General features: G+C 46.3%; 5 protein-coding genes across 5 annotated transcripts; 1 reads left to right on the forward strand and 4 right to left on the reverse strand.

The window, feature by feature from the left end:
- Window positions 1-2,670: 2,670 nt before the first annotated feature.
- On the reverse strand, window positions 2,671-4,663 carry PHALS_03047 (rna-binding protein; the record flags this gene model as incomplete). The annotated part of the gene is made up of 7 exons (XM_024721490.1): window positions 2,671-3,080; window positions 3,139-3,229; window positions 3,281-3,395; window positions 3,470-3,552; window positions 3,627-4,047; window positions 4,119-4,236; window positions 4,306-4,663. The coding sequence occupies 7 exons, from the start codon at window positions 4,661-4,663 to the stop codon at window positions 2,671-2,673; spliced, it is 1,596 nt and encodes a 531-aa protein (XP_024572868.1).
- A 63-nt stretch (window positions 4,664-4,726) lies between these two features.
- Window positions 4,727-5,999, forward strand: PHALS_03048 (molybdenum cofactor synthesis protein 2 large subunit; the record flags this gene model as incomplete). Its single annotated transcript, XM_024721501.1, has 5 exons — window positions 4,727-4,889; window positions 4,950-5,271; window positions 5,545-5,551; window positions 5,616-5,699; window positions 5,754-5,999. 5 exons carry the CDS (start codon window positions 4,727-4,729, stop codon window positions 5,997-5,999), a joined length of 822 nt encoding a protein of 273 aa, XP_024572869.1.
- Window positions 6,000-6,114: 115 nt separating this feature from the next.
- On the reverse strand, window positions 6,115-6,532 carry PHALS_03049 (Uncharacterised protein family UPF0642; the record flags this gene model as incomplete). The annotated part of the gene is made up of 2 exons (XM_024721512.1): window positions 6,115-6,338; window positions 6,400-6,532. The coding sequence occupies 2 exons, from the start codon at window positions 6,530-6,532 to the stop codon at window positions 6,115-6,117; spliced, it is 357 nt and encodes a 118-aa protein (XP_024572870.1).
- An 8,765-nt stretch (window positions 6,533-15,297) lies between these two features.
- On the reverse strand, window positions 15,298-15,521 carry PHALS_03050 (uncharacterized protein; the record flags this gene model as incomplete). The annotated part of the gene is made up of 2 exons (XM_024721523.1): window positions 15,298-15,385; window positions 15,409-15,521. 2 exons carry the CDS (start codon window positions 15,519-15,521, stop codon window positions 15,298-15,300), a joined length of 201 nt encoding a protein of 66 aa, XP_024572871.1.
- A 735-nt stretch (window positions 15,522-16,256) lies between these two features.
- PHALS_03051 (uncharacterized protein) lies at window positions 16,257-16,571 on the reverse strand (the record flags this gene model as incomplete). Its single annotated transcript, XM_024721534.1, has 1 exon — window positions 16,257-16,571. One exon carries the CDS (start codon window positions 16,569-16,571, stop codon window positions 16,257-16,259), a length of 315 nt encoding a protein of 104 aa, XP_024572872.1.
- Between the last annotated feature and the right edge of the window lie 4,065 nt (window positions 16,572-20,636).

Raw genomic sequence — 20,636 nt, forward strand, 5'->3', positions numbered from 1 at the left:
CTTCGCAAAGAAAAGCCGTCAATGAAGTCATACTGCTCCTTGGGCAGGGGCCATTGGCGTGTCGAGTAGTATTGGCTCCCAGAATCAGGTCAATCCCATGACCCACACCTCGGTCTGGAAGTAGGGTCGACGGCGAGTCTTTGGAGAAGACGTCTTGAAATTTTTTTACTAAAGGATAATACGGGTCCGAGGGAATTCTTCATGATCGACGATTTAAATCGTCCCTCTTGGTGTCCTCCAGGACAGCTTCATCCAGACGCGACAACGAACTAGTCTACTCTTCTGGTCGTTTAATACTCACAACGGCTAAGTTACCTGCCTTGAGGGCACCGCCAAACTCTTCGAAGGACATCTCGTCTAGCTCGAGAAGAGCACCCATCGCGGAAATAGCCTCGAGGGTGACGTCAACGTTTTCCTCTCCCGTCATACCATTGACAAGGTTGTATTGCTGTGCGCTCGTCTACGAAAGACCCACCCTGGGTCAGGGTCAACGCCCTGCGTTTTATAGAAGATTTGCTCATCCTCGAGACCAGTAGAAACACGCACTCAGCGCCGTCCAGTGTCTCCACTCACTGTACCGCCTTGATGTTATATACAACATTCGACAAAGAGCTGTTATATCCGCTGGCTTCGCTCAGTGGATAACGTGCCGCTCCACGCGCATCATTAGGGCCTTTTCCAAGACGCCTCGAAATTCGTCCGACCATGCCACTATTGGCATGCAACAACTGCTTCAAAAATAAACAGTGCTCAGTGGATCTCACGCGCTTCACTAGGGCATCGCCCTCGATGCCTCGATGCCTCGAACCTCGTCCGACCTCACCACTCTTGGCATTCAGCAACTGCCTCGACATGAGCAGTGCTCAGTGGGTTACGTGCCGCTCTACGTGCATCACTGAGCCCTCGCCCTAGATTCCTCGGCCCTTGGCCACCCTTGGCATGAAGCAACTGCTTTGATATTTAAGCAGTGCTCAGTGGGTCACGTGCCACTCCACCTTCAGCCCGCGAGCCATGCTCGGGACTCCTGTTTGATACACCTTCGGACAACTCGGATAGTCCCATCATCGGCACATTAACCGTCTCGGTCCAGTGCCCGCGCCAGGAGCGCTTCTTCTTTCTAGCAGTGGTAGGTTCATGACTCGCCAAACTCCACCAGGAGACGTACACGTAGCGCCCAACGTCTTCGTCCTCCAATCAATCCGTGGCTCATGGTGTTCCAACCATGACATAACAAGGGTAAGGTAATTCTTTGAATTCAAGTTTAAGACTAAGCAGCGTTCCACGCTATCGAAGTCGAAAAACTTGATACCGAGGTTCACAGGGACCTTCGGCACCGTGACACATGTTCTCATCGCTAAGCGAACAGTGACGATGTCACTCAATCGCGCTTCCTGCACCTCAGCATTCCGCTGACTTCCTTCGATCGTAGAGCGTCGAGCATAGTTGCACGACGATCCGGAGTCGATAACGACCTTCCGTGGCTTCCTAAATCCCTTCACGGTCGCTTTTACGACCAGCAAGCCCGGCTTGCATACACCTTCCGTGTTCAAGAGCTTGGAGCTCTTTGGGGCTGGGCCTGGCTGCCCTCTACCTCTTTGAGGCTCAACAGGACTTAGTTTTTCCCCCAAAGGAGAAATGGGTCAATTGCAAAGTATACAGCTTTGTATCGGCCGTCCAGGTGATAGCAATGTGATATATGTTTTAATACACGTTTTCATATATGACCGAATTATGCATGCTTTAAATGGTTGATTGTTGTGAAGAAGAGCCCAAAAAAGCATAAAATAGTCTAAACTAAGCTCATATGAATCGACAAGTGCATGATTCCTTCGTTACCATTGTATGGGGCGAATGTGAGAATGGATGAGCAGCTGCACATTGACTTGATTGCTGATAGTCTATATTGTTGTATAAATTATTAATTTCCAGTCTTGTCAAACAGCACTGGTGGCTAATACTCACGTAGTAATTGTAACACGTGTAAGATCGACAATCAACGACCATAATTGATCTATTTCATACTTGAGACAGACATGGCGGGCGCAGCCACACCCACCGGATCCACCTTAAAAAATGAAGCTGTCGCTTGCAAACGTCCAACCTTGTCATGTGCAGACCTTGTCGCGACTGGCAGACTTGCACGATCGTATCTCACTTCGTGATCACGAGGTTGACAATAATAAATACTTCAGGTCTCGAGAGTTTGAATAGACGACAGTGATCATGCCGTCCCCTACAATTAATAGAGACTTCATTGCTTCATTCACAGTCGTTAGTACGACGTCGGTGTTTTATCTGTGGAGACACCCGTCACCTTCGTACTGGTTGTCCCCTGCGCAAGGCGCGTAAAGGTTCATCGAGCCGACGTCCCGCTTCTTACCAGTCTGATTTGTCGGACAAAACTCAGAAGGCGCGGAGTCAAGAATTTTTCAACATTTTTACTTGGTTTTGAATTAAAATTAAAATTTGCATGTGATATCCGCTCTAAAAAACAGAAATTAAATTTTTTTACGACTCATAAATAGGCGTGATAGATGCATATAAACGCTGTGGAGGATAAAGCTCTTGCAAGCAGGACGTGACATTTACGACTGACGAACAAGAAGCATTTAACAATGAGAGGCAAGACCAGCTACCGTATATGCGCTAACTGTCCGCAACGCGGGTCGGCTAGTCGTTGTCATCAGTAATAGAAGGCAGCTTACGCCCTACGTGCACTTCGCTTGACTTAACAACATTTCCTTCCTCTTCTGTTTTTGTTTCCTCATTTTCATCTTCACTCTCAGACGATGAAGCATCCTCTAGCCACTCTTGGAACTTTTCAGCACGCTGCTGCTCCTCATGTTTGCTTTCATGATGAGTGTAATCTGTGCCGTCCCAAAAACTACATTCTAGTTTGCGTCCAGCGAAGAACCGACCATTCATTAAATCAACGCATTGCGCAGCACTACCGCTCGAAGTGAATTTAATCACCACAACACCATCCTCACGTTTCGCAAAAAGTGTAATCTTGGACACCTCACCAAGTTTCGAGCATTCGTCATAAATATCATCTCGCAATTCCTTCTCGTAGGATTCATCTGAAACGCATAGTTTACACTAAGCTAAAGGTACAAAATCTTGGAATAACGAAAGTACCTTCAATTTCAGAAGGAGTAAACATGTGCTTAATGACCACAATACGAAACCCAGTCGGTTCATTAATTTCTCCTTCATTCCACGAAAGCGCCTAAACAATGCAAATTGAGCAACTAAGTGAGATTCTCTGAACAAAACTCACCTTTTCTTTTTCAAACATTCTAATTTTTGCGCGTGTATCAATCTTAACTTTCTTTCGCTTCACAAACTCGCCTTCTTTTTGCTGAAAGACAGCAGGTGACACATCAATTGGCCACCTTGATTGCAATAGCGAAAACGTCATGTAAATCAGTGAAGAGAAGATATCGTCACACCAATTGAGTCAACGTACTCTGGCCGGATTTGAGATTTGTCAAGTAATTGCACAGCCAACTCAACTGATGCCTCCTTCATATAACAAATTGATCCATCGCCCTACAAAGTGTAGCATAATTGTTCGCACTCATCGATATAAGTTTTGTTCACAAAAATCTATCCTCATGACTTACATTTAAGCCCCCACTCTCTTTGTTTTCGTAGAGCTTTATTCGGGGCTCGCCGGATACAATATCCGTTTGAATCACACCGCACTTGGCAAAATGGTCGTGGACTTCCTGAAGTGTGACATCTAGTGGCAAACCATTCACATATACCCAAGTGTTTGTCTTGCTCTTTTTCCACTTATCCGGATTCTTTTTTTTCTTTCTTTTTCTTTTGACGCTTGCATTCATTTCAGCATGATCAGTCGATTCCCCGATTGTAGTAGCTGCGTTTGTCGTATCCGTTTGTGTCTCCGCAATCGTGTCAGCAACTGCTTCGCGCAGAGATGCTAATTCGTCTTCGATTTTTATTTCTGGAGTCACGTACATCTTAGACTCAGCGTCGAACACATATCGTTTGCCATCCTCTGCAATAAAAGCATCCGCCGATCTAGTAGCACCAAATTAGTTGCGATAGTCAATACGCCATCAAAAGTCCATTATATTGATGGAGATCTGTACTCGTTTTCAAAGACTTGGTCTTCAATGGGAACATCTGCAATCTGTTCCTTCAGCTCTGATTGTCGATCTATCTCGTCATTGGCTTCTTGCAAAAATTCTTTTAGAAGCGGCACGTCACCTGGAGAGATAGTAACATATTTGCATATTTACAACAACGCTTTTCAACAACGTCAGCCGAGGTACTCACCAATGGGTTTCCAATCATCCACCTCCTGGCTCCACACGAGCGTCATTCCATCCACATCCCCGTTGGTAAAAAGTTCAACAAGCTGCTGAGTCAATACAGGGCCTGCCCGCATTACCTCTTTGCTGGTATCGGTCAAGTTTTCAGCCATATAATACCACATTGTCCTCCACGCGCGGTTATACGCTGCAAACGGTTCCACGCTAACAATTGCCTTCCACTCGGAAAGACGCTGAGTCCAAACAAGTTGTTGGGGCTGAATAAGACCTTTACGAAGCAATTTTTTGATGATCGGAGATGGCACAGGGCCTTTTTGCTCGCCCGTGACGGCATCGAGATACAGCCAAAGCTCGGCCGCCATGATTAATACTTTACAAAAAGAATAAATTAGACAAAATACTATTTTAATCTTAGGTTGAAAAAAATGGCTACAGTAAAGTCGTATGCAAGTGAGGAGGCTGGACGAGGTGACTTTGTCGAAGTGGGATATGAACCACTGGACGACCAACGAGCAGTAGCGTTGGTGACACACCCTAAAGCAGGTGCCATCTCGACGTTCCTAGGTACCACTCGAGATAATTTTCAAGGTTTTGTTGCACTACTTTGTGGTCTGGAATAAGTGGGTTCACACTAATATATTATTGTAGGCAAAAAGGTAGTACGGCTCGAGTACGAAGGCTACACGCCAATGGCAGTAACCGAGCTACGCAAAATCTGCACCACTCTTCGTGAAAAGTGGCCGGATGTCGTGGGTGTGGCTTTGTTCCATCGTCTAGGTATTGTTGAAGTAGCAAAAGCGAGTGTCGTTGTAGCTGTCAGCTCGCCACATCGACGGGAGGCGCTGGAAGCGTGCGCTTTTGCTATCGATACACTTAAAGCCACGGTACCAATTTGGAAAAATGAACAATACGAAGGCGACGCAAGGGTGTGGAAGGAGAATATTGAATGGAAAAATGGAAGTATTGCTAGGTCAATGTGTTGTGGTAAACGACAAATAGGCTGAACGATTGAGTCGTGTACAGCAAATATATTAACAATGAGATATTATTAACTTTTATATTTGGAAAGTGAGTAGTGCGGTGCATTTTTGGTGATAAAAATGATCGAACCTCGACGACTAGCGCTCCAATATGAACCTCCCAGCATCGTCGTCGAGTATACTTACCATAAAGGGCCAGTAAAAGAGCTATATCACCACGTCATTAACTTAAAAACAGAATTCTTATCGCTGAGTGCAAGCAGATTCAATGTATGTGTTCAAAGAGTGTAATTTCTAATATGCCACGTTATGACTGTGATGCTGATCCCATAAGGAATATCGAATAAATGAAATTGTTAACAGTATCATCAAACAACATCCAGACTTTGTCGGAAACTGCAAAATTCGGTCAACTCAGGTAATTTTTTATTTGTCAACAGCGTGGAAATGGCTAATCGATAGGTTACTGTAGTTGGATCGACTCGTTCGAAAGCTTATTAATCATCAGAGATCAGCTCAAGAGCCTCCACCAACCACAAATTCTATCTTACCACAAGCTGACTATAATCGCGTCTCGGAGACACAACTTAAGCAAATAAAACAGAAAATGGATATCGTTTTTCAGCAAAACATTCTTCTTCCTGAACAAGCTGGTTATCAGTACGACAAGCAGATCAATTTTCAAGAAGCGACAGAAAGTACCGATTGGGATGACTAGCACAATACTGGGCATAAACACTATAAAATACATTGGACAATTGCAATTTACACACCACCTCCATGCTCGTGCTATCTAGAATTGTCATTTGGTCGCAATATACTGCTTTGAGAATTTAAACACCCTTCTTGCGTAATTGGTGAAAGTGCACAAATTTAGATTTCCGCTTCTTGTTGGATTTCTTGCCCTTCTTGGACTTTTTAACGTCCTCCATGGAGACGTCGGTTTCCTTAGCATCCACTGGCATCTGATCCGAGACAACACCAGTAATTTCACTACTTGGTACCGGCACCGATGCGCCCAATAACTTCTTGAGACTTGCGACTGATCGTCCTGTGCCTAATTGCAATTAACTTATTGTAAGAGTGATAAATAGTCGATGATTGAAAACATGCTTTACCTTGGGCAGCGATCGCCTTCTTAAGACTCTCTTGGATTTTTGCCTCCTGAGCAACTTGATGTGGCACGCCGACACGCTTACGCAGCTCCGTGCGAAACTTTCTCTTAATCTTGGAGCGCAAACTCTTGGCCATCGTGAACTTAGAGACTTGTACAACTAAGCTTTTAGCAGACGATTGGAGGGCAATAGATGATTAATGTTTAATTTGTGTGTACAACACCAAAATAGTGTTAACAGTGTTTATTGCTGGAGCAACATGTTAGGAACACAGAGTTCTGTTTTTACCAAGTGGAAAACTCTTGCTTTACAATTTCTCGCAACAAAATGATTTGTGCGGCTCTCCTATATGTAAAGACAACTTTTTCTTTACTAAACCTCACCAAGGGTCTTAAATTATGGACGCTTTCCATCGCTTGATACCTGCTCATGCTGGTCCTATCTGCAACTTGGACAGGATAAGTGTTTAAATCAACGAGTCTGCGTTACTAAGTGCATGAAATTGATGCGAACGCAATACCAAGAACTTCTACAGTAACTTGGCAATGAGTGACATGAACTTAAATAAAGTCTCATTTTAACTATTCTGATAACTATCTTCTTTTATGATCGATACCAAAACTATCTATGTAGTATGTGACCAGCCTATGTGTTTCACAGACCTCATCGTCATCCGCGTCTGAACCAAATTTACTGTAGTATTTCTGAGCTGTGCTTCAAGTCGGAAATACAATAATCTGCACCATATGACCCCTTACACACTTTGTTACGGGGTTTCACGTGCCCTGGTATAAAGGGTGTGGGTCATACAAGATGGTTTAATCACACAATGGTCTGGGTGACACAAGATGGTGTGACCTGGCTACACTTAATCAACACGTGAGTACGTGGCTGAAACAGCCAGAAATACATTTGATATGATTTTACTATAAAATTAGCCTAAGGTTATAGAATAGGCGGCTTTGCCGCAAATAAAACCAAGAAATGCAGCTGACATTTTAAACGGAGGAGTTAATTAGCCTTGGGTTGAGGTTGTAGTTACTCTGAAGTAAGCGGATTGCGATCCGCTACAATCGTACTGGCTCTAAGCATAGAACGAAGGTCACCGACCTTAACCAAGCTTCCTCAAAGCGAAAGAGCTACGGCAGTCCCGCTGTACTTGGTAGCACTTATAGTCAATCTACACCTGAGTCAATACGACTGACTCTCTGTGAGGATAGAGCAATTTTCCTATATGCACCAGGGCATGCAGGACGGGCTAAAGAAGCTGATGTCTCTGCTTGGCCCTGAGGTCGTGCAACACCTCGCTTCGCACGGACCTGAAGCGATCTGCGCACGCCTATAGGCCCTTCAGCAGAAGATGGCGGCTTCGACGACAGATAACTTCTTCCGACCCAATCCGCTCATGGTGAGTGATAAATCCCTTCGAGGGCAAGGATGCGGAGAATCTCCTGCTCTGGGTAAGAGAAGTTAAGATGGTCATGACGTCGACCATGCTCTAGACCGAGTAACAGCACGTGGCGATAGCTATCTCCAAGCTTGGTGGTCGAGCTCGAGAATGGGCACTGACGTATGGCACATCGGTTGAAACAGCGTTTCCCACCTTGACGAAGCTGAAGCTGCGATTTTCGCTTGTCTTTTCGCCACCTAACCAGGCATATCGCGTGTGATCGTGTTTCCTTGCCGCCTGATAGGGCAAAATGGATTTGGTGGACTTTGTGCAAGGGTTGCGCACTCTCATCGCCGGAGTGGCAGTCGTTTCTCTTCCCGAGGCAATCACACTGACCGTCTTTATAGAGGGCCTCCGCTTTGGCGTGGTCAGAATGACAGTCATACGTGTGCACCCGTCTTCTCTTGAAGAAGCAGTGAATGTGGTATGGAATGCCGAATACTTTAAGTCGGCACAACTTGGTTAGAATCCACACTCTAGCAGCTCGTCAAGCGGACCTGAGACGATGAATCTCAGCTATGCTGAGAAAAAGGAGGGAGAGCATCGAGCTGTCGAGCAGCGTTTGAATACCCGACAATGTTTTGTCTGTGGAGACGTTCGTCACCCTACGTCTTGTTGTACCCTACGCAAGGGGCGTCAAGGTACAACGAACTCACATTCCGCTTCTTACTAGTCTTCTGGTTTGTTGCGGAGAAATGACAGCATCCAGTAGGCCACCTCGCGCCTACTGGGGTAGAACTGAGTTATGTTGACACTCAAGGAGGTAGACGGAAGCAAGGTCAGTCTCCGAAAAGCTCCGTGCTTTTCAACACGGAACGTGTATGCAAGCCGATCTTGCTGGCGTGGAAGCGGCTGTGAAGGGCTTAGAGAAGCCATGAAAAATCGTTATCGACTCCGGGGCTTCAGGCAATGATGCTCGACGCCCCAAGACGGAGGGTAGTCAGCTGTATGCTAAGGCGCTGAAAGCGCGGTTGAGTGACACCGTCACTGATCGCTTAGCAATGAAGACATAAGTCACTGTGTGTCGAAGGTCTCTGGGGACCTCGGTGTCTAGTTTCTTGAGTTTGATAGCGGGAAACGCTGCTTAGTCTTAGAATCGAAATCGAGGTATGATGTCATTCTTTGTACGACAAGACCAGAATACCATGAGCCATGAATCGATTGGACGTCGAAGACCCTGGGCGCCACGCGCACATCTCCTGGTAAAGCTTCAATGAGTCATTACCCACCTCTGCAAGGAGGCAAAAACGCGATTGGCGCGGGTATTGGACCAAGACGGCCAACCTGCTGGAGATCGGAGTATCCGAGTTGGTGAACACCAAAGTTTTATCGGACTGTAGCCCCAAGCATGTCTCGCGGGCTGAGTGGCATCAACCCACTGAGTACTGCTCAAGTATCGGAGCAGTCGCTGCATGTTATGTGCGGCATGATCGGCCAAGGGCGGCGGTATCGAGTGCGAGACTCAAGGAGTGACACGTAATCCACTAAGCACTGCTCACGTTTCGAAGCAGATGCTGCATGCCACTCGTGGCATGGTCAGACAAGGGTCTAGACCTCTTGGGTATTGCCCTTCAGATGCGCGTGGAGTGGCACGTTATCTAATGGACGAAGACTGCGGATCTATAAGCTCTTCGTCGGATGTCGCTAAAATATCAGGGCTGCAGTGAAGCAGGAAGTGTGACTAACACTGGACGACGCTGAGCGCGTGATACCACTGGTCTTGAAGAGACGTAACACTTTTGTGGAGAGGAGACCCAGGATGTGTTTACCGTAGGCGAAAGCACACAGCTATACACGCTCGTCAAGGGTATGACGGGAGGGGGCGGTGACGCAACCCTTGAAGCTACTCCTGCGGGATGCTTTTCTTGATCTCGACGAGATGTCTATCAGAATGTTTAACGGTGCCTTGAAGACAGATAATTTAGCCGTGGTGTTCATTATAGAACCAGAAAAGAAGATCACCTCGTCGTCGCTTTTGGATGAAGCTGTCTTGGAGGACACCAAGAGCGTGCTGAACAGACGAAATAGATCTTTATCTTGAATCCGTACTATCCCCTAGCAAAAGAATTTCAAGACGTCGTCTCCAAAGACTAGCCTTCGGTCCTACTTCCAGACTGAGATGTGCGTCATGAGACCGACCTTCAAATAGTGTAGTGCATAACACGCCAATGTCCCCCGCCCAAGGAGCAGTGTGACGTCAATGACGTCTTTTTCCGTGTGAAGCACGACGCAGGAATGGTGTGTGAGAGCGAGTGTCTCCATTCAACACCCAAATTTTGTGTCCGGAAGCCGAACGGCAAGTGGCATATCGTCCACGCTTACAAAAAGCTCAACGCTGCCACAGATTTCTGGAAAGGATGTTCTTCAGAAAAACATGGTTAGATGTACAAAGTATAGTGCATTCGACTTGGTCGATGGGTATTACCAATTGGTCATGAGAGCGAGTGATATTCCGCTGACAACGATGAGTACTCCGAGCGGCATGCTCTGCAAGTGGCAGGTGATGACCTAATAGCTGTCAACTGCACTAGCAACATTTAATCGTCTTGTGATGCATTGTCCAGGTCCCACCGGCCGTATGCACGAATATACTTTAACGACATCTTCGTCAACAGTCGTGCGGAGCAAGATGAAGAGAACCACATCGTTCATTTAAGAGCGGTGCTGGAGTGCTTGCGCACAAATATGATGTATGCTTATGCAGATAAGTGCATCTTCGGTGCCGTAGATTTTTTTCCTCCTTCATCAGGAAGCGTGGCCTTCGATTGGATCCCGCTAAGGTCAAGACCATTGTGGACTGCCGAGTTCCAAAGTTCTATAAGGATTTACGCAAGTGGCATGGACTCGCCAACTACATGCACAAGTGTAGCGCGAATTAAATGGAAATGGCACAGCCATTGGCGAATCTTTTTACAAAGGATGCGGAATCGTGTTGGGAAACCGAGTGTTCGGAAGCGAAACGGAGTGGCGTATCGTTTATGCTTACAAACGCTGCCGCCATTCCGGCACAGGTGCCAATTCCTAGGAAGGATATTCTCCAGAACAAAATGGTTGGCTGTACCAAGTACAGTGCGCTCGACTTGGTTGATGGGTATTACCAGACCGGATCATGAGCTTGCTCATGTCACGACGGTGACGTCTTCAGTGACGGATTAGATCCGCGCCTTATACACGGGTGATGATATCTGCGTAGCGCTACTACAGGCCCTCGGAAGCAAGAGTTTGGAAATTCGGACAAGAAGTTGTCGTCGCGACGGCATGCATGGTTGCACTAGTATTCATTGAATAATGGAATGCTGAATTATAGCACCGATTCGACGAATACGCCACCGATTGTGGTTCCTCACGGTGGATTTGGATTACCGTATCTTCTATGAGGCTCACAACACCCCCACTCAATGGTCATCTCGGTCGGGAGAAGATCTATAGCTCTGTTAGTTTCTAATACCAGTGGCTCAAGTTGTACAAATGGACTAGCACCTATGTGCGCAAGTGTGAGAGGTGTCAAAGGGTGAAATTCTCTCCCAATGTGGCGGTGCCACTGGCCAGTTTGCCGATTCCCCCTCAATGTTGGCAATCTATGGGTTTAGACTTTGTGTTTGGCTTGCCGAAGGACGCGGCGGACCACACGGCTGTGGTAGTCTTTGTCGACCGTTTGAGCAAGTCTGCTCGTCTTGTGGCGGTGCCGGACACCATCGAGGGTGTCGGTACAGTGAGGCTGTTTGTGGATCGTGTCATCCGACAACATGGACATCGGGAGTCAATTGTCTCTGTCAGAGACCCAAGTTAGTTTTGTCAACGATCTTTGAGGAGCTGGCCACCAAGCTGGATATGTCAGCGACGTAACATCCGCAGATCGATGATCAAACAGAGTTCGTGAGTCGCGTTCTCGAGGACTTCTTTCGCAGCGTCTGCGCTAAGACTTCAAGGCTCTGGACCGCCATGCTGCTACTCGTAGCGTTTGCTTTGAATAATACAGTGTACCCGTCTACCGGCTACACACTGTTCTACGTGAACGGGATCGTTCAACCTCGCGTCCCGCTGACGCCACCATCTCATGGCTCAGGGTTTGGTGAGAGAGGAATAGTCGGGCGGCTAGCTGATGTCAGCCCTCTCATCGTTGGTAAAGAAGTCGATGACTTCTTGCTTACCAGACTGAGTGTCTTACGACACGTTTGCGATGCGATGGCTGAAATCCAAGACATGCAGAAGGAATATGCATACGGAAGAGGTAAAGAAATGATAAAGACATTGATGTCGGAAACCTGGTTTCATTAAATGCTATAATACTTTTCTACCGATGCAATTTCTGCTGTCTTGAAGATAAAGCTCCGACCACGGACATCGGACCTTTCGGGGTCCTGGCCAAGTGGGGCCTTGCGTATATGTTGATTTTTTTGAGAAGGATGCGCTGTTACCCGGTATTTTATGTGGGCTTGCTCAAGCCGGACCGAGGTCTAGCGCGAGCGAACGCGGAGTGTTGGCGCCAGACCGGCGCCAATTGGTGCTCGATCACCCAGAAGCTAGACCAACAACTGGTTATGAGCACGAATGCAACGAACTCCATCTTCAACGGCACCAAGCGCTCCACCTTCGTGTTCAACGTCGCATTCGTATGATCAGCGGCTAGGAGCTGCTATGATAGAGCAAGACAGTTCTCAACGTGAGGCAGCCGGTACACAAAGTGCTTCAAGCCCTCGAGGACTTCCGCACAGCGGTATACGACCCCAGTATGATACTAAGCGGGTTCCCGAAAGTGACGGACCTTGTCTTCATGAGCTCGAAGAGCATCGTGAATCTTCGGACGGCGATCGACCAAGTCGTCATCGTCCGCCGCCAACTTTTCTCGAAAAAATGGTGGTTGCCACTATTACGTGGAACATCTTGTGGGTCGACGTCGTCGCCAGGGTCATCCCCACTATCTTGTGAAGTGGCGAGGATACCGACTTCGATAACTAGTGGGAGTTTGAAGTGTCACTTCGTCAAGACTGCGTATACGTCTTGACGCTTATATTCAGAGGGATCATGGCGTTCTGCGACGTCGTACACACCGCGCTTCTCGGCAATAGCCAGTGAAGCCGAAGAACCATGAGCCGAGCTCAAGCTATGGTCCTGAGCCGTTAGTGTCGCAGGCTCACCCGTGTGAGAGACCATAGTGTTTGCGGGAGCGTGAGGGATCACCTTATACGTCGCAATGCGACATCCGAAGGAAGTCGGCGACGTGCCTTGGGTTTGGCAAACTCAAATGGTAGATGGCGTTCCACACGCGGTTCTACCTTTCAAAGGATCCAGCAAGGAAAGTTATCGGTGCAGCTGCATCCATCGCTCAAAGATCCCTTCGTCATTTGCAGCGGTTTTGCCAGGGGCGAGCACCACCAGAATCGACCGCATCGCGGGTACAGTGACTCCACTTTGAGCACGAAGTCGAGTGCGGTACGTGTCCGCCGAGATTCCTTAAAGGACCAAGAAGCAAGCTCGGAAAACTTTTGGTTCGTCAAATTCAGCTTACGTAGTTGTCGGAGGCCCTACCACGTAGACGCCCAACGATCGAGTGGTCGCGTCCTTGGCTTCTGTAGCGGGGTCCGAGGAGAGGAAGCCGTATTTTACGCGAGAGTCAAAGACCGTCCGTGGATACGCGAAAATGAGAGCTGTCCTGCAAACAGCATCCAGCTGTTGCTTCTGTGTCTCGTCAAGAGCATTGGTAATGATACCACTTCCCCCAAAAGTCGAGAGTTTGGGATAAGGACACGGCCTCCGCAAGGTTCGAGCAGGCCTAACGTCGCGCCGCTGGGGTATTTCGCCTCTGCTTCTTTTCATTTCGGGAAAGGAGTATCCAGCTCGTAGTCGACTTCATCCAAATCTTTGACGAGGTAATCCATCGCGCGTGGCGGGCGATGTGCGGTCGGAGAATAGGCATCGCGTCTGTATCCTTCATCGTGCGACCCTGTCACTGACCTCGGCTACCGAGAGCTTGAGCTGTGCTTTCCTTGAAGCCGCTGACGTACTTTCCGGAGTTGCACCGCGTGCAGGAGATGAAGAAGGGCTCTGCCAGCGGGCATTCTCGAAACTAGCGACGCTAAGTGTCTCCCGTTTCCTCAACACAGGCAGACGAATTGAGAAAAGTCCTGGTGATATTGTGGTGTCATAGATACGCGAGCCTCGTTCCAGGCGACATATGAATGTGAACTGTAGGTGTTTACAATCTTGATGGGGTAATGGGGGTTTCACGTACCCTTGTACGAAAATTCTGGGCCACACGAAATGGTGTGAACAAACAATGGCTTGGGTTACCCAATATGGTGTGACCACAGAATGTGGCTACACTAAAACAACAAGTCAGTACGTGGCTGAAACAGCCAGTAGTTACAGATCTAATATGGTTTTACTATATAATTTGAAAAACCTGTAGATTTAGATATAAGCGGCTTTGTCGCGAATATAACCAAGATATTAGATTACATCTCAAACGGAAGAGTTTATCAGCCTTGGGTTAAAGGTTGTAGTTACTCTTGGACTAAACGGATTGCGATCTGCTAGGTTTCTTAATATAGAACGAAGTCACCGACCTTATCAAAGCTTCCCTAACCGAAAGAGTACGGCAGCCCCGCTTCATCCTTCCCATCAGGATGTGAATGCAGCATATAGAGGTCACATATTGTTTGTCCTGTTATGACGCTGCATGCCCACTGCGCACGGAATTCTTTGCCTCCGATTTCATCTTACAATGCTTGCTAGTATGAGCATCTACTGCATCAGGGATTCCTTCTCTAGCGGACTTTTATAGCTCAGCGAATTCTTATAAAATGTTCGACTTTGCAAGCCAATCTCAGTGAGATGGCAGAGGATGAGGTCGATTTAAGTGATTCGATGAGTTCCAGCCCAGCACTTTTGTCCTCACCGAAAGACCTGCGGTACCGAGGAAGGGACTCGCCTTGCGCTTCACCAGTGCTTTGAAGTTTGGTGTATTCTCTCTGGCGATATAGTCTCCAAAATATAATCGCGATCACGACGATGTCCAACTGTTTGCCAATGGTATGAACCTAGATCAGCAATATAAGTTTGTTCGCAATATATCGCAAGAGTCGTTCAAACCCTTTCTCAAAGCATCACCTCATAATTATGGATGAAGATCATTAGAAATCGCCTGACGCCCTGCCGGGGTGGAGTCCTCTCATCAGAATTCGTGTGGGCTTTTAACCCTTACAGAGAGTCAAGCGAGCTCTTTCTGACTCTTCTGATCACCAATCGGTACGCTTGTGTCTTGCGCTGCAGAAGTCAAACAAATTTGGACATTTTGTGAGGATTATATCCATGTTACTCAGTGCTGGTGATAGTGCCGAAACTTTCGCGTGCTTGATTGTGAAGGTACACTGACTCAACCGGTTCCACCTTCAGTAAACAGAAGTTTGTTAGGAATGTCGTTTGATGCTTGACATTGCAAGATAAACTAGCTAACTTGGATGTTCAGGTGAATGCTTAAATTTTTGCAAGGTTTTGCTGTCGATAACTTTACTCATCTCCTTGGCCTGCAGTACAAGCCTAAAACATGGAACATTGCCGACCCATCTTGCGACTGAAAAGCGCTAGGCGGCTCAATTCGTTTTTCATCGGAGAGAAAGAAAGAGGGCAGTGATGCGCCAGGGCGATCTCGATAAAGCAAGTCCCAGTCATACATGAGTACTTGTGGCGAGAATATCTTTTCCGCTTCATCAGATACCAGTTACGAGCCCGTTGACCCGCTATTTGTTCTACTGGCAATATGTCATATCGCTCTCACCCAGGAGCGAGGACATTAGGCGACACTCCGTATTTGATTCTCGTTAGCTCGATCAATGATAACGGCATCTCGACTCCATCCGAGAACCTTGGCACACAACCAACCCCAATTTGAGCCAGGTCTCAGATAAACTCTACATACTACGCCATCGTACGGAAATGCTTGAGGCACCCCGAACGGTTCGAAGATGTATTTCTGCCCTAGAACAGAAGGTCGCCAGCTACAAAAGACGATTTTGTCTTCACTAGAGCGTTCGTGTCCGAATGGCTCCGTGGAGCGGGATCGTGGTATGGTTAAACAAGCCCACGTAAAATAAATGATGTCATCGTATTGTTTTCAAAAGAAAAAAAATTGCTGTACGACCGAGACGGTCCAGTGTAGCAAAGTCTCAGTTTAGCTAATAGCCTGCAGACTTCTGGATTAACAGCGTCTAACAATTACGCTAAAAATGTTTGTGTCCCGTTTGTCTCTGGCATCTGCATGATGCTTTCGCACACCAAAGATACCAGCCTTGCCGTCGTACCCTCGACACATGACAATATACTGTTTGCTTCAGCACCATATTCTCATCGAGCAAGTGTTTCAGAAATGTTCCAGCACGCGGTAACGTGTTTCGTCTGCCATAGCAATAATTTATGAGCTTTGAAGGAGCAAAACGCTCGTAGCATTGTCATTTCTCTTGATGGCCAGGTAAGGGGAGGTCAGAACGATTTGGTGACCAACATTTAGCATTCGTAATGAAGCGCACAAATAGAATGATACGATCACTAACGAGCCAAAAAGTAGATCCAGGTTTGTAATTCGATAATAGCAATCTTTCTTGAGCTGGACAGTTTGCACCCCGTTACTAGAATTAACTTTGAGCAATCGTGTATTGTGCGGTGTTAGCTTATAGCTCAACCAATCTCTAGCAAATGCTGATGGCTGTTTATATAGAAGGGCCTTCATATTTAAGATAGGGCTTTCCCCACCACTTTTTTCAGAAGGCCTTTTCCTTCCAGAAATTAGACGGACCTCTAAGTGCAGCATCGCCTGATTACGCAATGATTTTATACGGTTTGATGCTAAATTCATATTGTTTAATACAACATCTATCTGAGATAGCCAACTGTATGCGGTGTATCAGCGTATATGAATTGCAATACGTATTCTCCTGCACAATCGGTCAATCCCTTTTCGCGATTGGTCAGCTGCTGGTGACATTGTCATTTTTCTATCAAGCGTATTGAAGTTTCAGATATATTCAGAAATTTGCAGTATCTATCTCAACTTTGACAACAATGCGTTACTGAAAAGTAGCCTTGCGAATTGTCTCTATGTCGTGTCGGCATAAAACCTTGTAAGTCTCATTCTCGTGCTTGACAGATGTATAAGATATTTAGGTTCAGTAGACAAAATCGACGCTGACCAGTCACCAGAAAAAAGATTCTTTATATAACTTGACGCGCGGCTAACCGTCTCAACATACTGGCAGGAAGCACACGTACATTCGTATGCTAGTTTTCACAATACATTACCTAATATTCTCTGATATATCGTTCTTGGTATATCGGGTGATCTGCTTAGACGAAAAAAGAGTATGTAATTAATCGATGTTATGAGTTCATCGTAGACAATGAGACACTATTCATCATCAGAGAGCTTGTCTCGGCGGCCGTTAGCTCTCTGATATGGAAAGAGATTGATCGCTTCCAGCATTTTCATAACGTTGCAGCATTACACATGCAAAGACATGTTTCGAAGTGTTCTACAGCAATTCTAGTCGGCCTTTTCACTAAGTTTGTCCAAAAGCATATCAGCAAAATGACTTAAAGATCTGTGATCCGTGATCTGTGAAAGGCAAGCCTTGCACATCTGGTGCTGTATGGGCATAGGGAGATGCTTTAACTTGTTTATTATGCAGGTCTTTCTAAATCCAGAAATGAGCAATGCGCTTTTAATGGGTCAAAATAAAAGTCGGATAGAATTCAAGAACTTTGGTCTATTCTCTACTAGAGACAAATCCAGCATAGAACCTGCTTGACTTCGTGATTTTAGATTTTAGCACTGTTGTGTAAATGCTCATATATGCTTTACTAGGTGCGAAACCAGGCAAATGTAGGTTGGTGGGGGATCTTATTTAACCTGACGCATAAGATCACTATGAATATGCAGTGCTTCGATTCGGAAGTTGGACAGCAGCATCTGGACTTGGAAGTATCAAAATACTTGATTTGATGTACAATACACAGAAGAGTACATAGTGCACTCGATTGAACTTTTCTATCAGCGGCTAAAAAATCAAAATCATGCCTAATCAGCTGCATGTCCAGCTTGTTATTTCATGCCAAAGTTGCTTCAATCTGTTCAGTCAGTAGAAGCAAAAGGTGGAAGGCAGGTTTAGGGATCGCAAATTTTGGCCCTTACTAAACTTGTCGGCTACATCACACCGCTCGAAAAGTAGTTGCTATAGTCTCGTGACCTCGAACGGCATGAATTTGGAAAAAATTTGGAGATGCCGCGTTTTGCAAATGATTTCGGATAAATCCAGAGAAGACCGCGTTTTGTAAATCAAAAACATGTCACAAAAGGGAAAAGACAAGACTTTGAAGCCCTCGACACTCATTTTAGCAGTAAAAACTACCACTTGTCAATATATCTTGCTTTTCAAGGGTCCATTTTCTTCAAAATAAGTGCTGTTAGACTTGGTCTACTGTGCTTAGGTGACAAGGTATCAAATTGTGCAGACTACGATAAGATATTTTGGCCAGCTCGTTAAGCAAATCTTGTGCAGTATTGCTTGTATGTTCCTAAATTCTAGTCAACGTGGTACGCTATATATGCAACTTGTGTGACGAATACTCACCTTTTCAAATTCATGTAACACGCTATTTGTGATGTCTCAGTAGGCATTTAGCCAGATTTATATCGTTTTGTAGTCTTTGCGCCTTTCATGACACTTCGGTTTCCCATGATGCAGCGACAAGATGTTGCACACAGCAGCAGAATCATGGTGTGCACAATTTAGATCTATATAGTGTACATAATAACGAGATACCAAGGCACGAATCATAGAAAACGACTGGAGAGGGGTATGTGGAGCTTTGTTTGGTGTAGGTGTAACCTGCTTGTGGATTGGCGACGTGCTAGAAGTTCCAGAATTGGTGTCCTAAACGAAACATCACTTGACCGGTTTCGAATGCCTGCCAATCTGGCACGACAGCAAGCAGCCCTCACCAATGGTGTGTCGAGTGTGTATACCATGGCTTTGACTTTCTTGTCGGGCCAGGGCTCATACCGGTGGGAGTGCTTCTTCTGTCAAGGTCCAAACGGTAAAAAGATGGATTGATTATACAAATTTGTCTAGTAACCCCTCCCGCGGACAAATATAAAATGACAGTAGGCGTAAGGCAATTGAAAAGAGTTGAGCTTATTTAATTTTGTGCAGCTCGAGGTCAATAGGACCCAGCTATCAGAAAAGCGACTCACTTAGATCAAATTGACGCTCACAGCCCTGATTGTCGGTTAATGAAATTTACGTCCCGGGCTTTACTGAAGTGTGGAAAGTCGTGATAAATCACGGGTATCGTGGAAGCTTGCACGACGCGCAACAATCAAAAACCGCGCACAGTTTGCGGGAATGAAAAGTACTGATACTGTTACCATATTTGCGTCTTGTATGGAGAGCAAGGGCATTATTTTTTAATTGCTCAAGAAGGTTTTGTTAACTCCTTGAAATTCGGTCATATTGAAAGCGAGGAACGTTGTCTAGTCCTGGACTTGATGTCGAGATGCGATTTTCCTTTTAAATATGACGTGGCTTTACTGTCATGAGCCATGGATTGAACGGATGTCGATTGCTTTAGGCGCCTCGAACTTCTCTTCGAGTGGAGCTTGGGTGAGTCATGAGCCCACCTCTGGTAGGAAGCAAAAGCACGTTAAAGCTGCGGTAGCTTTGGCGTAGAACCTGACATTGTTCGCGTTGATCAGCAAAGTAAATGCTAAGTACGATCAGAAGACAGGGCCACGGTCTCAGGATGAGACAGGGATTAGCGATTGTGAACCACGGTCTCCCAAGGTATTATGTTAAGGCGGGGGTAGCGAGGATCGTAGAAGAGAGAAATAGAGCCGGCTTTGAAGTCGATGGAGACAGGCAACTGTAAGTCCCGACACATCAGGTCTAACTTTATTCGGAGTGAGACGACGTAACGGTAGCATAATCATAAGACACGCTCACAGTAGCAGTGTAGCTTCACCAGTTTGTGGGGAGATCGTAAATTTGTACGTGACTGGAGTGACCAGGGTAGTCGTAAGAATGTAAGTGTCACCTCAGCCCTCGTAGAAGCTATCAATGTATCTGAAGAGTTTCCCGCATGGTTGTTGAAAGGTTGCAAGTGTTTATGGGCTGTGTCCGGATAATAATGATGCGGTATTTTAGTGTGTGTGACTGCTACTATATTTGGGTTCGTTGCATTTAGTTATTTCTTTAACCTTTTAAGAGCAGTTGCTACTTACGGATTTTTACGAATAGAAGACCTTCTACTATTACAAGCCCCCATCGAATTTTCGACAATGTTCTAGAAAGAAAATACCGCTTCGATTAAAAGACCTCTTCAAATAAAAGGCCGCTGTAAACACCTTACATTGGGCCGTTATTTTGAAATCGACCATGCGTCAAGCAATTGAGCTCGGAAAGACGCAGGAGGCGATCAAGTGGATCGGCGAGCAAGTTGGTGGCGTGCCGAGTCGCGCGGCGCCTCTCTTTTGTAAGAAAGGGTGGAGTGTTGATGCTGCCACATTTTGAAAGTGGTGGCGCAACAGGGGCGAGATTTTGAGGACTCAACCTTGCCAAAAACGGCTAAAAGGTGGTGGTCGCAGACCACTTCTAGGAACTCCCGAGGACCTACTACTGGACGCTATTATCGACCGCCGAGAAGGTCACACGAGAATGGATTGGGTTGGCTGCACGTGAGCTCTACGGATCGCTGGATGAAGATGGATCTGCTTTTGTGGCGTCTGATGCTTGGATTTCTA

The sequence above is a fragment of the Plasmopara halstedii genome (assembly GCF_900000015.1).
Source record: "Plasmopara halstedii genome assembly, contig: Scaffold_208, whole genome shotgun sequence".
In the NCBI taxonomy this organism is placed as follows: Eukaryota; Oomycota; class Peronosporomycetes; order Peronosporales; family Peronosporaceae; genus Plasmopara; species Plasmopara halstedii.